The sequence below is a fragment of the Mobula hypostoma genome, chromosome 13, assembly GCF_963921235.1.
Source record: "Mobula hypostoma chromosome 13, sMobHyp1.1, whole genome shotgun sequence".
Lineage (NCBI taxonomy): Eukaryota > Metazoa > Chordata > Chondrichthyes > Myliobatiformes > Myliobatidae > Mobula > Mobula hypostoma.
In genome coordinates, this window is record NC_086109.1 from 68,865,322 (window position 1) to 68,881,248 (window position 15,927).

Genomic DNA, 15,927 nt, shown 5'->3' on the forward strand with positions numbered 1-15,927 from the left:
TAAGCTAGTCTTTGAGGAGTAGGTGGATACAGTATAACCTCCCTCTAGTGAGGGTACCCGTAGATATCTATATCAGATAGGGCTTAAAATCTCCTTTTGAGTTTAGGGCTTTGTGGATGGTGAACCCAAGCACAGCAGTCGAAACCGGGTTTCAGAAGTACTTCCAAATCTTAATCTCAGTACTTTGCAATTACTAATATAAAAGACTGAAAGTTTCTGATGGAAGATTAATGCATCTTCTTACCTGAATAATATGCACAGTTTTTATTTATATCATAGGGAATTCATGCCCATGAATATTTGACTTCTGTGTATTTCTGATCCCTTCCTGATGCCTTTCTCAATAAACAAGCAACTTCCTGTGAATACTATGTTTCCTTTTAAGTCAACACCTATTTGGTTTTTGCTTATAAAAATCTCTTATGTATGAAAATAATTTTGTGACTTAAAAATCATATTGCTTTAATGTTTAAATCACCTCTCTTCTCTCCTTGCTTACCTGTGGTTGTGATTGGTGCTGAAGGCTAACTTTATCCAGAGCATCTGCTTGTCCGATTCCCTTCGGAAGGGCCAGCTGTGGAATGAGATTGTCGGCATTACCCTCTTTGAGGGGAAGGGTCTGCAGGAGAAGGCAGCTGAAGAACTTTACGTTAGGTTCAGACTGGGGGATGAAAAGTACACAAGCAAGGTATGTAGTAGGACACAGGTACTCTTTGATTGAAGAACATAAGATTTAAAAATATTCATTGTTATTCCTTCAGACTTTTAGGAGTGCATGTCTTCCATTAATGATCTTTATTACACTGGAACAAATAGTGCAGCATTCTCCAAAGTGTTATATACTAGACTGAAACATACACAGTGCACTTCTCCCTTTTTCTGATTTTGCCGAATGAAATAATCTGTAGGATGAAGCAGGGGTTTCCAACCTTTTTTATGCCATAGACCAATACCCTTATGCAAAGGATCCATGGACCGCAGGTTGGGAACCCCTGCCTCTGCCTTAAACCAACAAATTAAACCTGAATTGCAGTTGTTTGCTTCTGCATAAGAGCATAAGAAATAGGAGCAGGAGTAAACCATCTGGCCCGTCAAGCCTGCTCCGCCATTCAATAAGATCATGGCAGATCTGGCCATGGACTCATCTCCACTTACCTGCCTTTCCCCCATAACCCTTAATGCAAAAATGCAAAAATCTATCCAACCTTGTCTTAAATATATTTACTGAGGTAGGCTGCACTGCTTCATTAGGCAGAGAATTCCAAAGATTCACCACCCTCTGGGAAAAGAAGTTCCTTCTTAACTCCATCCTAAATATACTCCCCCGAATCTATGTCCCCTAGTTCTAGTCTCACCTATCAGTGGAAACAACTTTCTTGCCTCTATCTTATCTATACCTTTCATAATTTTATATGTTTCTCTAAGATCTCCTCTCATTTTTCTGAGCAATGGGAATGAGCAGGGCAATAAGACAACCAAATTTCCACAAGTTTTTGCAGACTTAAACAAAAACCCCTGCATTTATGTGGCAATATCTGAATCCATTTCAGGGTAGTGTGTGGTCTTGCAGCTAATGGAGTACTGTATCTATCATTTATACTGCAGTATCTGGAGTGCAAGTAGCAGCCAAAAAACTTACAGCAATTCCCACAAAATGAGAAGTGATACAATGAGCTGAGTGCCCGAGTGCTGTATGACATGTACCCTTGTTTTTGTGCTCTGTTGAATTCACCTGTTTAATTGTTATTTTCTTTGTCATTCAACAGCTAATTGTCTGCTTGTATTTTATATACATGTACCTGTTTAGTATGTTTCCTAGTGGCCACTGTATGTATATCCAATTGTTCAGTGCGCCCACCAGCAGTTACATTGATATTATTCCGGAAAGTTCTGGAAGCTTTCTTTGTGTAGCATTATGTGAATAAAGTCTTTCTAATTGGCTGACTGTTATCTACAAATTTGAAAGGAATTTTTCTTATCTATGGAGTGTAAAAATAATTGACCACAAGGCACACCATCTTAGTCTCTGTCTTTAAGTCTTTGTTCTGCCTTCTGTTACTAGCCTCTGCTCCTGTTATTGTTTGTCTCAATTATCCTCTGCTCTATCAATGCTTAATGAAGCAACAAGATGTGTACCTCTTTCCTGACTTCTGAAAGAACGTTGGATTAAAACATCAGAATACAACAAGTGCTGTAGTCAGCAGGAGGATGATTGTGACGTTTAAGGACTCGGAACAATCACAGACAACAAAAGGGGAAAGAACCTCCTCTGTTCCAATAATTTCTGAGTTAGAACTTAAGTCTGGCTTCAAAACGTTATTGGATTGAAATCAGGAGTGAGGAAACCTCTGCATTGCTATTCTGAAAAACAAAACAGATCGGTACAGATCAAGATGAGCATTGAAATTAATATTGGGCTCAGCCATACAAGCTGGTAGATTACAGAAGAATTTTGGCTGCAGGACAATCTGTCAGTTGCATGGCAATCTGTTTTAGTGCCTAGTGAATTTATATTGGTTGGGCAATCTATTTGGTTGATGGACAATCTATTACAGTTGCAGGACAATCTATTTGGTTGCATTAAAATTGATTCATAACAATGGCCAAAGTCTTGAAACCTACTAAGAGCTTTTACTAGAATAAAACATCTGAGTTCCAGGAAATTAATGAAGAAGTCCAGACGAAACATACCAACAAGGTTAAGTTTATTAAGATCTAGAAAATGCCCGAGGGAAGTGAAATCTTGGAATGACTGCTAGTGATTTAGAGATAAAACCATGCAGTTGGGTTGAACAAATGTGTGAGCGAATGAAAGAGTTAACTGGACAAATAAAGAATCCTACTAATCGATTGGGAAAAAAATCCAAAACTTGAAATAAAATACAAAAACAGAGACAGTATGACAGAGACAGTAAAAAATCTGAAGAACAAATCTCTGCATTAACCAACTGAGCAAAAAAAACGTGATAATTGAATTGACGTGCATTGTATGGCGCTCAGAAGCAAACTGAAACAATATGGAGAAACTGAACAGGGACTTCCAGAAGGTGGTCCTGCTAGTGACGCTACTTCTAAAGCTCCTATGTGGGACTCCCCACCCACACTGTACAGTCCCCCGAGACAGTGACACCATCTGAACTCCAAGGAATTACAGCCTGCATCACACAGATATTGGAGACAGTGCCACATCTGCACTCCAAGAAATTACAGGATGGTCATAACATAGACTTTACAGTGACCTCTAGAGACTCGGGTGAAGATGACAGTAATAAAACAATAATAAGATGGACTGCTCTGTCATAGCTTTCTCCGACAAAGACCAAAGAAGTGGAGAAACACAGCACTGAGGATGAAACCATCGCTAATCCATTTGTTGACATGCTAACCCCTTCAGTGGAAGATTGATCAATTATTTTCAATGCCCTGAAGTCTTCACACATGTGATTTACAGTTATTGATAAGGCCAATGGATTCTATTCAGTACTGCTGGTGTCTGAATACCAACTATGGTTGGCTTTCACAGTTGATGGTCAATAATACTAGTGGATGAGGCTACCACAAGGGGTCCACAACGGTCCCACTGTCTATCACATGGCTTTGAGACAACATCTGAGGGACTTACTGCAGCAGTCATTGATTAAATATCATACAATATGTGAAGGTGGTCCTGTTTGTATCCGACGCTGCAGGTCAGCGTGAACATGATGTGCTTTATTTGCTCAATTATCTGTCCTACAAAGGTGAAAAAAGCAAATCTAGACATGGCACTATTGCAATAAGAAGATGCGATTTGCTTGGGACAGAAAATTTCCCAAGATAAATGGAAAACCGCTGAGGATCGTGCAAAAGCCATTAAGTCAGCAAAGCCCTCTACAACAACTGCAGTCATTTCTGGGTTTATGCAGCAACAACAGAACATGGGGCGATTCATATGCGGAAACTTGTCAACCATTCAACAATCTGCTAAGGACACTAAGTTCTCAGACGACCCCGTGACTCTTAGTGATGAACAACTGAAAGTGCTTCAAGCTTTAAAGGTCACATTGTGTACTGCACCTGCATTAGGAATTCCTGATACAAGTAGACCATTTACCCTGTCGGTCAATGAGAAGCATGATTAGATAATGGCAGTCAAAATCATAGAGACTGGTAGCATCCTGCTGGTTATTACTCTGCTGAAGTGGATAATATAGCATTGAGATGGTGTCCGTGTTGGTGAGCAGTGCAGGCAACCCATCTGATAGTCATGGCTGTTTCTAGCATTCTGCTTGATCACATTTTAAATGTTGAATGGCCACACTCAGTACGCACTTTAGTGACTATGAATAGAGCCTCCCAATTAACAGCTGTCCAGTGGTCCAAGTGGTCTACTGTTCTTGAGGGACCGAATTTCATTACACGAGTGAGCCTGGCGAATACAGCTCTACTATTACCATTGGACGTGGGAGACTATGATGACCATGACTGTGCAAGAATGATAATATGCCAAGAAGATGCAAATTGTTACAAAGAATTGCCATTTTTGAACCCAGATCTAATTCTGTACGCTGATGGTTCCTCAGCGATTGAGAAAAGAATTTGAATGGTGGGCTGTTGTTTCTGAAACTGAACTGCTGGCATTAGAAAGTATGGCTCCCTGGTACCTCTAAAGGCTTTGATTGAAACCTATAAGTTGGCAGGAGGAAGATCAACTAATATCTATACTGATTCTTGATATGCTTTTGGAGTTCATAAAGACCAAAAACATGGAGACGAAGAGGATTTCTTATGGCTGTTGGAAACCCAATCTAAAATGGTCAACTAGTACAAGAATTTCTGGATGTCATACAACTGCTGCCAGATGTTGCTGTATTAAAATGCAAAAGCCACTCTAAAATGACTACAATGGAACGCCATGGAAATGCATTTGCGGATAAAATTGCTAAAATGGTATCACAAGAAGGGGTAAAAGAAGTGAAGGAAATAAAAGAAATACCAAGAACACATGCAGTGAACCCGACAACTGGAAACAAAATTGTACTCTCTATGACAGCCGAACATACAAGATATTTGAGAGATGCAAGCTCGGTGTTCTTGCCAGGAAAAGTGGTTCTGGATAGAGAATGGTGGAAGGTTAAACAGTGATGGAGTATGGAGATATGACATCCTATGTCACTGCTGGGAGCCCTCGATCTGAGAGAGACTGATAATCACATTATGGCAGACAGTTTAGTCAACTATTGTGTGAAATTATCCCAAGTTGTCCAGTCTACTTCTCAATAGGTTTCTGCTGCGTGGAGTGATCCAACACAGGAAGGACACACCCTGATTCCTGGTGAGTGGATCCTGATTAGGAAACCGCCTAAAGATCCACTGGGAGTTCGATGTGAAGGTCCCTACCAAGTGCTGTTAATTACTAACTCGGCAGTGAAAGCAAAAGGTAAAAGTAAGTGGATGCACAGCAGCATATACAAGCAAGCTAAAATGGTAGCCGATGAGAACAGCAGGTGCTATGGTTAATATACTTGTCACCCTGTAATCCAATGGCTACACTGCTGGGCTACAGTAAGCAAGTTACTAACCAGCCAGAAGACTTCAAGCAAGTCAACAACTACTCAACATCATACAGTTTTTTCTAATATTAGTGGTTGTTATACTGTTGTCGATTTTCCCTACTTACGATGAGAACTAATATTTGTATTAATATGCTTTATTATAGTTTATATCTTTCTGATTTGTACAAGGGCAATCTTTAATGCAATAGTTCAAACTTGTGTGGGTGTGCTTACTAATCTGCCTAACCATGGCATAATCCTATCAACAGTTTGAAGAATATATACCCTTCTATATTTCATAACTTAAATTGTTTTGCTTATACCTAATGTAGACATCACGTTTTTGTGCCTCTGAATTTTCTGATGTAATGATTCTAAATGTCAGATTAGATTTAAAGGGGGTACTGTTGGATCCAAATGCTTTAATTGCTATTTTCTTTGCAGTTTAACAGTTAGATGTCTATTTGTTATGTTTCCTATTGGCCACTGTATGTATATGCAATCGTTCAGTGTGTCCCCTAGTGGTTATGTTGGTATAATTCTGGAAAGTTCTGGAAGCTTCTCTTGGTGTTGCATTATTTGAATGAGGACTTTCTAATTGGCTGACTCTTATCTACAAATTTGAATGGATTTTTTTATTAATGGAGTATAAAAATAGCTTCCTGTCTTTAAGTCTTCCTTTTGCTTCTGCTACTAGTTTCTGCTCCTGTTACTGTCCGTTTCAATTTTCCATTGCTCTATCAGCGCTTAATAAAACAATAATGAAGCAACAAGTTTTGTGCCTCTTTCCTGACTTCTGAAAGAACTTTGGATTAAAACATCAGAATCCAGCAGCCCCAAGCAGTCTCATCTCTGTGAACTGTAAATTTGGAGACATACCCTGTGGGTCACAAATAGATTGTTTTTTCCCCCCAAGTCTTCTGTGCGCCTGATGACCAAGTGTGTGTCCGGGTCTGCACAAGGCAGTGTCAGTCATGGGTATGCAAAGCTAGACTGGCTACTTTTTCTGTATGTTTAGCTGGTAACCTGCATTGTGAGTGGGCCAGCCAAGGTGGAGCAAGGTGTCGGTTTTCTCTACCTTAAGTGGGGCTTTCCCATGCTGATGCTGAGAACCCAACTCAGGTTGATTCCCTTTAATTAATTTGCTTGCCTGGTTCTTCCTAGGGGTTAACCGCACACAGAAAAAGGAGTGTAAGTTTTTCTGACTGCCCTATTAACCCATTTGGTCTCACCTCATCAGGGATATTCCCTCAGTTCAATCCAACACTCTCCCGACTTTCTCTGCCGCTGAAAACCAACTTGCTTTCTCCCTCTCCTTGTCCTTACAGTGGGTCTAACATCTGAAAGGTTAACTCTGTGCCTCTTCCACAGATGCTGCCTGACCTGCTGAGTGATTTAGTTTCAGATTTCCAGCATCCGCAGTTTACTGTGATTTTCACCTCACCTTGGCTTGCATCCACTCACCGTTGTAAGGGGAACCCAATGATGGCCTTAAAGCAAGCCCACCAGCTCCTCCCCCTCCTTCTGCATCCAACAATCTTACCTTTTCACCTGCTTCTATCCCATGCATCAAAGTATGAATGCTCTGTTTAAGTGGGACAGGTCTTGACAATATTCAGCACTGTGTGTGTCATTGCTCATGGTGTGTGTTGAATCTAAATGCAGATTAGCCTCTTGATTTCTGGATAGAAAAATATAATCTGTCCGTTACACAACTAGCCTTCCAGTTGCTCATCATTCTTGACCTCCTTCACCACTCCAAGCTAGCTCAGGAAACAACAGCTCATCTTCCACTTATGTGTGTGTCGCAGCTACAGAATTCATCAGTGTGAAAACAATAAGACAATGTATCTATGTCCTGTTTGACTACACGGTGGATAGGGATGACAACTCTCTGTGCCATTTTCATGTCCTCTTGTGCTTGTCATCCCACGGCTGCACCTTTTCTCCCTGAGCTATTATCCCATTTTCTCACAGGATCTGTCTTGTTTTCCACCTATCACAACCCTTTCCATATGTTCTCTTTGCCCCTCTTCCTATTCCTGCATCATTCACTCTATCCATCTCTAACTCCCAGTTCTAACAATGGATTTTGGAATGTCAGTTGTGTGATCCCTTCAAGGTTGCTCTCAGTCCTGACTATTATTCCCGAATGCCTTTTTATGTCTTTCAATGTCCAACAGCTGTAATATTCGTGCAAAAGATAGATTTAATTGAGAGAGGAGAAGAAAACAGTTATAACTTTTCAAACATATATCAAAAATTTACAATTTGTTGGGATGTGATTGAAAAGTTTGCACTGTTCCATTTCTAGAACATAGGCTGATTGACATTATGATAATTACCAAGTCATTTTAAGCTCTATTTTTTGTGCATTTAATGAGAAATTAATGAAAAAGTCCAGTTACTTTGAAAACTAAGGCTGAGATGTTCTGAATAGAGTAAAACAAAATCAAGTTCTAGAGATGGGCAACTCTCACGGTATTTCATAATCGTGAAGTACCTGCCATTCATACTGTTTAAATTGTCCTGTTTCGGGAATAAGTTTCAGGAAAGCCCTGGGTGTACTTTTGGAGAACTGGAAGTGACTCTCTGATTTGGTTCTGCTTCCAAGAGTAGAAATGAGGCAGAGCATTGTTGGTTTGCTCTCATCCCTATCTTCATATCAAACACAGCACAGCAGTTAAGGTTCCTGCTTATTTTTCTCATATACTGTAGCTGAGACAAACCACTCAGGATGTTTGGTTAAACCTAGTACCATTCCCATGTTACTGAAAATTTCAAGCAACTAGTTAACTCCTCTTAGGGGAAGTTTGGCCTTATATTTGCTGCTTTTCTCTTAGACCATGTTTGGGAAAAATACTGACTTGATTTTAAAGTCCTTGTACCTGTTTCCAATCCTCTCCAAGGCTATGACTCTCTTCAATTATGTAACCAAACCCTCCCCCAGAACTTTATGCCACTCCTCTAATTTTGTGAGTCATCACATTTAATAGCTTCACTGGAGAGCATGCCTTCAGTTGCCAAGGTTTTAATATCTGGAAATCCCTTTCTAAACTTCTCTATTTCTCAGATTCAACCTTTTCCTTTTGAGGTGTGCCTTAAATGCTATCCTTTGATTATTCTTTTGGTTGGCTGTGCTAATATCTCATATTGTGCTGATGTCAGAGTTTATTAGCTAACACTCCTGGGAGGAACATTGACATATCTTCTTGGCATGTAGTATAAATACAACACGAAAAAACAAAACTGCAGATGATAGAAACAGAAGCAGGTCAAACAGAATCATTAACTTTTCATTATTAAGACTGCTTATTATTAACTTTTCATGAGTTCAGATGAAGTGTTAACTTTATGTCTTTCTCTCCCCATAGATGCTGCCTGACCTGCTGTTTGTCCTTAGTATTTGCTGTTTTATGTGATATATAGTGCAAGCTATTATTTTGGAAGGCCTGCATGTCAACCTTTATCAAATGTTCCATTAATCCAAGATGTTTCACATGTGGTGCCTCAGAGAAAAAGTTGGAGCTTGATGATTTAGGTTTTAATCCACTTGGCATTCAATTAGCTGGTAGTTTTTTCATTTGTTCAGAAGGAGTAACCAGAACTAATGAATTAATTAAACCTCTATACTTGGAATCACGGAGTTTAAAATGTCATTTCACTGTTGTCCCTTTCACTCACACTAGGCCTTGTATAAGTCTGCAGCCCTTCAATGGAGAGAGAGGTTTCATCTGCATCTATTCAATGACAGAACGAGTATTTTGGAAGTTGAAGTCTGTGGGAAGGACAGGATGAAGCAGGAAGAAAGCTATGGCGTGTAAGGGTACATTGTCTTCTATTAACATCAAATACGTTTTGTTATAGTTTACTTGTATATATTATGATTAACCATAATACAAGAATATGAGAGGCATAGACAACCAGGGTCAAAATCTTTAAGAACAGAGGATGTGCATTTAAGGTGAGAGGGGGTAAATTCAAAGGAGAAGTGTTGGCAAGTTTTTTTACATAGAGAGTTGTGGGCATCTGGCGAATGCTCCCAGTGGTGGTGCTGGAGGCAAATATGATGGAGACGTTTAAGTTGCTCTTAAGTAGGTGCATGGAAGTGCAGGGGATGGAGGAATGTGGATATAATGAACTAGTTTAGCAAGGCATTTAAAATTAGTTTGGTGCAACATCATGGGCTGAAGGGCCTCTGACCTACACTCCATGCAAACCTGATGGAACAGAATGAGAATTTCTGTTCACAAGGAACTGGGGATTAAATGAGAAATCCTGTAACAATCTCTGCCTATCAGATTCTGTCTGTTTAATGCAATGCAAGTAGCTGGCTACCTTCATTCTGTCTGAGCTTAGTAACAATTGCAGCTTTTAGCCAGAGTAAATCGTATTGTTCGTTGGTTGGAAACCAGCTAATTCCAGTTCTGATTCTGAAGCCACCACATGGCTTAAACTAAGCCTCTTAAAGAGGAGGTACAGTTTTGACAGGTGGGAGAAGAAGGTTTCCTTGGCATTTGATTGCTGCTTTGGAAGAGGAAGGCTGGAGAGAGATCTTGTGTTTGCTGTGAGCCTTGACACATGTTGAGGAAGCAGTGGGAATGCGTGGTTCTGGCAGGTTATTGGGAAATTTAAGGACTGTGGACTCCTGGGGAAAAAGAAAGGTCATTGACCTGCTACCAGCCATCAAGGCAAGTTAATGCTGTTTCCATGTTCCACAAGATAAGTTAATGCTGCGTCCATGTTCCACAATACTCTACTAGTCTCAGATCTTGATGAGATTGTTGAACTTCCCAATTGCTCACCTGACAACAAATGCCAAAAATGAATACTTGCATCTGATGCTCATGCCATCCACTGCAGTCCTTTTCCGGGGTACTCCAAAAGCGCCTCCCAAAGTTGTGATCTCTGCCACGACAAAGGCACATAGAATCATTACCATCTACACATTCTATCCAAGTTGCTCACTTGCATTGTTGTTGGTTCTAAATCCTGCAACTTCAGGTTCAGCTGGAGTTCACGAGGCACTGGGGTAGTTCACGACTTCTCACCAGTACTGAATGCTGAGTACTAAGCTAGATGCAAAATCATCAGTAATTTTTAATAGTTGGTTGCCGAATTATCAGAATTTAAATGTGGTAAGTATTAACAAGTTTAGGTATTGTTTGTGCCTCATGTGAGTCTCTCCACCTTATCACATTGCAATTTCAAGATAATGTTCTCTCTTGTACTTTTACAGTTTTCTGTTCATATTTCTAAGCTGTTTCCCTCATCCAGTCCAAGTGGTAATGTGTTCCACTACCTAGCCTCTTACACTGAAATTCTAATTAATAACGATTGGATTTATCTGTGGCTATTTATGTTTGAGACCCTCAAGTTAGTCGACCACTCGTGGAGACATCTTACCCTGTATACCCTATCAAATTCTGCTGTCCCCATGTCAAATCTTAAATTGGAATTACAAAGGACCATGGTGAAATAACACCAAGATTATTGTGTGTAGTTTCTCTGGTCTCCTGACCTATGGAAGGTTATGTTTGGATAGAAGAGTGATGAAAGAAATGGAGCAGCACAGTAGCATAACAGGTTGTTACAGTGCCAGTGACTTCGGTTCAATTCTGCCACAGTCTGTAAGGTGTTGCATTCTCCCCATGACCACATGGGTTTCCTCCAGCACTCCAAAGATGTATCAGTTAAGTAGGTTAATTAGTCACATGGGTGTAATTGGGCAGGCTGTTTGGGCTGGAAGTGCTGTATCTCTAAATAAATAAATCTAAGTAAGTCTGGGAAAGGTTCAGCAGTTAGATACCAGTGTTGGGTGAGTTTGTTTTATGATCAAGCTGATTGGCCAATACTTGATTATGTCATAAGAATGAGAGTTTCATTAAAACATACATATTTCACTGAGTTGTTGAGATACAACACTGGAATGGGCTTGTAAGCTCATCAACTGTGCTCTGACCATCAACCACTCACCTTTACACTGGTCTTACCCAAACCTATTACATTTAGCCCACATTCCCACCTACCCCCTGCGAGGTTCTACCGTTTGACTGCAGACCTCGGGGCCAATTACTCTCTCAACCTGCTTGTTTTTGAAACATGGGAGAAAGCACAAGCATACAGAGAAAACCCACGTGGTCACAGGGAGAAAATGGAAACACCATGCAGAAAGCAGTTGAGCTCAGGATTATGCCAGGGTTGATAACGCTGTGAGGCAGTGACTCTGCTAAATAACATTTATTTCAGGGTTTGATGGGGCTGAGAAAGGATGACGTTTCCTATGGCTGAGATATCCAGAACCAAGAATTACAGTCTTAAGACATTTGAGACTAACATAAGAATAAACCTCTTTTTAGAGCGCAAAGGTTCAGGGGCCTGTGACTGCTATGTATATTGAAGACGGGTTATATTGCAGATATTAAGGGACTCTAGGAATAGCGGGTTAGAACAAGAAAGAGGCAGTGAATTTAAAGATCAGCCACGGTCTTTTTGAATGCTGAGACCAGCACAAAGGACCAGATGGACAACTCCTGCTTTTTTTTAATGCTCTTTTGACACCCTAAGTCTCCCTCTTCCTCTCTTTATTGTTCATCCTTTACAGATGTAGTTGCTTTGTGTTACAAAATGCAGTTACCTTATTGTGTCCAGATACAGGGGGCACATCTGAGAAAGAATGAAAGAGTCTTAGAGTGGAACTAGAGAGGATTTGCTGGAATGAGATGTCAGTCTTCAATGATGTGGTGAAGATGCAAGTTGGAGTGGAATTGTCAGAAGGAGGAGAGCCCTTTGAACTTACGTTCTTTTCAGTGAGATCATCACAACCTTGTGCCTCTTCTATTTTGCTGCCCAATCCATGTAAACTTGAGACTCATTGCATCCAAAGATCTTTTGCTCAAGCAACACATGCAAAATACTGGAGGAACTCAGCAAGTCAGGCAGCATCTATGGAGGTGAATAAACAGTTACCGAAAAGGGCCAAGGTTCTTCATCAGGATTCATGAAGGCTCTGATATAGGGTCCCAGCTTGAATTGTTGACTGTTCATTCCTGTCCATAGATAATGCCTGGCCTGTTGAGTTCCTCCAGCATTTTGTGTGTGTTGCTCAAGATCTCCAGCATCTGCAGAACAATTTGTGTTTATCTATTGCTCTTGACGTTGAACATAGTTAGCATCTGAGTATCCACAACCACCTGGAGGAGAGAATTACAAATACTGAAAACCCTTGGCATATAAAAAAATTCTCCTCCTAAATGGCCAGCCTCGTATCCTGGGGCTGCACACCCTAATTCTCCATCCTGTGAAACTAGCAGCTTTTTGGCATCTACCACGTCAATTCCTGTCTGAATCATAAGTGACTTAGTGAGATCAGCTCTTGTCCTTCCAACTTCAGTGAGTCCAGTTTTTGTATTTATGGTACGTTACTCTGGCATGAGAACAGACTCCTTTTGTATGCTGACCTTATATTCAAACATCTGAACACAAGTCACCAACTCAGCCATTCAGCCTGTTCAGGCATTCTGTCAGATTATGCCTGAATTATATCTCAATGCATCCATGCACATCTTCATCCTTTCAACCTAAAGCATCCGCAAAATATTCTGCCTTTGCTGCTACTGCATACGTCATTGAAAGAAGAATTGAAATATTTTAGATATTATGCACTTGTTCTCTGCTAACTAGTTTGAGTAGCCAGATTTAGTGTAATGTATCCAAGCTTTGGAGAGATGAGGGCAAACTCCTCAGTCTTTCATTAGATGTAGCAATGATTATTCACCAGAACATTGTTGATCTGGAGAAATTTAAAAACAAAATTGTTAATCAGAGATGCTTTCTTTGTCTAATTCATCCCTCCCTACCCTTATCCTCTGCCACTGAAAGCTAACTTGTTTTCTCTTTCCTGGATCTGAATTGTTAAAACTCGCTTTCAGTTTCCACAAATGCTGCTTGACGAGCCTAGTGATTCCAGCATTGTCTGTATCTATTGATCTTGGCCTTGTTCATAGTTAACCGAGCATCCACAACCAAAGTGTCACATCACTTTACTTCAAAAATTGATGTTAATAAATAAATGATTGGATGCACCATTTCCATAAAGAGATTCTTCTCCCTTTGTCCCACATTGCTTACCAGCCAATGATGTAAAATTGGAGTCAGTATAGTCATGATGAAAAGTGGCAACCAATTTGTAAACACTGGGGTTGTGTGATAATCTGTTTTCAGTCATGCTGGTTAAGCACAGCAGGAGAACTCCCAAGCTGATCATTTGCATCAGTCTGAAATGGCAGAAAAGAGAAGATCATAGCAGGCAGATTACTTTAAATGGACAATAATCAGTGACTGAAAAAATCTCGGGCTGCGTAGGGAAGAGTACAGTGATTCAAAGCGCTGTTATATTATTTGCCTTGTTCTGCAGCAGATGCAAATTTCCCCAGTCTACAGAACTGCATGTTTTTACTTGTGTTTTTTTGAAATTTCTCATGATTGTCTTTAAAATGGGGAGACAATTTATGGAAGGATGTGTTAGATTGACTGGATGGCTGGATTCCAGTCGCTGTTTGTAAGGAGTTTGTGTGTTTGCCCCTTGACCTCGTGGGTTTCCTTTGGGTGCTCTGGTTTCCTCCTACAGCCTAAAGATGTACCAGTTGGTAGGTTAATGGGTTGTTGTACATTATCCTGCAATTAGGCTAAGGTTAAATTGGGGTGGTCTGGCAGCACGGCTTGAAAGGCCGGAAGGGCCTACTCCAATAGGTCAATAGGTTTCAATAGGTACACGTAATGTCAGAGAAATGCATACAATATATATCTTGAAATTCTTTTTCTTCGCAAACATCTACGAAAACGGAGGAGTGCCCCAAAGAATGAATGACAGTTAAATGTTAAAATCCCAAAGACCCCCCAGCCACCCCCTGCCATGCACTAGAAGCAGCAAGGCAACGATGCCCCCATCAACAAAAAAAGCATCGGCAACCCCCACCGAGCTCTCAAGTATGCAGCAAAGCATCAATAAGGACACAGACTTGCAGTACCCCAAAGACTACTCGTTCACCCAGTATTCCACATAACACAGGCTCTCTCTCTCCCTAATAAGGGAGAAAGAGGTGTCCCTATTTCATAGCGAGAGGGGAGACTTAACAAACAACTCTCTGATTTATGGTGTTAGAAGTCTGTTATGTTGCTTTTTCTGAGCCCTGTGCCCGAAGAACCCAGATCTCTGGCCACGCAGCCAGCAGCACGCTCGCTGCTTCCAGTCTTCTGTGTTCTCCCATGACGCATTAGGTGGCAGCACCAGTCTTGAATCAGCCGATTTCAAGAGCCGTGAAAATCCGGGACCCTGAAGGCGCGCTAGTCTTTCAGGCTGCGTCCTTGGCATATTGAAACGTGGCTGGTTGTGAGGCCCTGAGAGAGTGTCCCATTCCCACAAAGAACCGAAGTCAAAGTGTAACTCCAGGACAGGGTCTTCAAAAGAACCTTGAAAGGGAAAAAAGAGATAACAAAGATGGAAATAGAGCTGTTTCCAAGGATGCAAGCAAAGGAGTCGCCATTTAGCGCCATCTTAACTAAGCTCTGCCCTCCGCGCTGTATCTTAATAAATAAAGTAACTAAATAAAATAAAGTATGCCTGCCTGGTCGTGGTCTGTCTTAATAATCAGATGAGTCAAACAGAAGTGTATCAGTAGTCTAATTCTGGAGCCCCACAGTAGACTGTAAATATAGTCATTTTCATTTCTGGTCGTTGCGTTTGAATTCAATATAGACTGATGTGATAACAAGTTGGTCCCTCTGATATTCACAGAGATCTGGAATTAAAAGAGTTGGCCAGTTTAAACTTTGTTCCTAATTGATGCAATTTTAGAGTAGGAGAATAATATGGGCCATAATTCAGTGATAGTTGGTATTGCATATTTGGTCTTGTTGAAAATATTTTGAGAAGAAACAGGTGTTGTTTGTGGCATGATATTAGAAGACATATAGCGAATATATAGCGGTATTGAGGTAGTAAAGGAACCAGATTGAGGTTTAAGAAATGCAATTGTTTGCCTTTCATCAGTCAAGAGTCAAAGCTGTAATATTTCTCCAATTAGCTATTGAATTGCAACTTCATAATTACTTCCCAGAATCACCTGCCAATTCATTGCCTGGGGTGCTGTGGGGTCAATTACAGCTGAGCTTTATTAGAAATATTTCTGGTTTTGAATTGCAGTGAGAAAAATCAAGTGAAATGTTCCCTGAATGCACGGAGCGTCCAAGTGGATTGAGCTCATTGAGTGACATGGGGTAGCTGGAGCTCGGTTGGGTTGCAAGACTGGGGAATCGATCTTGATTGCAATTGTGCCCACGTGGGAGTGCTAATGATGGGGAAAATGAATAGTTGGTGGCAAAAATTTGAGGG

General features: G+C 40.7%; 1 protein-coding gene across 6 annotated transcripts in view; it reads left to right on the forward strand.

The window, feature by feature from the left end:
- The window catches only part of mctp2b (multiple C2 domains, transmembrane 2b), a 493,262-nt gene that overhangs the window by 278,207 nt on the left and 199,128 nt on the right, over positions 1 to 15,927 (forward strand). For all 6 annotated transcript variants that reach the window (XM_063065909.1, XM_063065910.1, XM_063065907.1 and 3 more), the window contains 2 exons: positions 524 to 688; positions 9,224 to 9,354. In XM_063065909.1, coding sequence (XP_062921979.1) covers positions 524 to 688; positions 9,224 to 9,354 — 296 coding nt within the window. The remainder of the gene's footprint in view (positions 1 to 523; positions 689 to 9,223; positions 9,355 to 15,927) is intronic.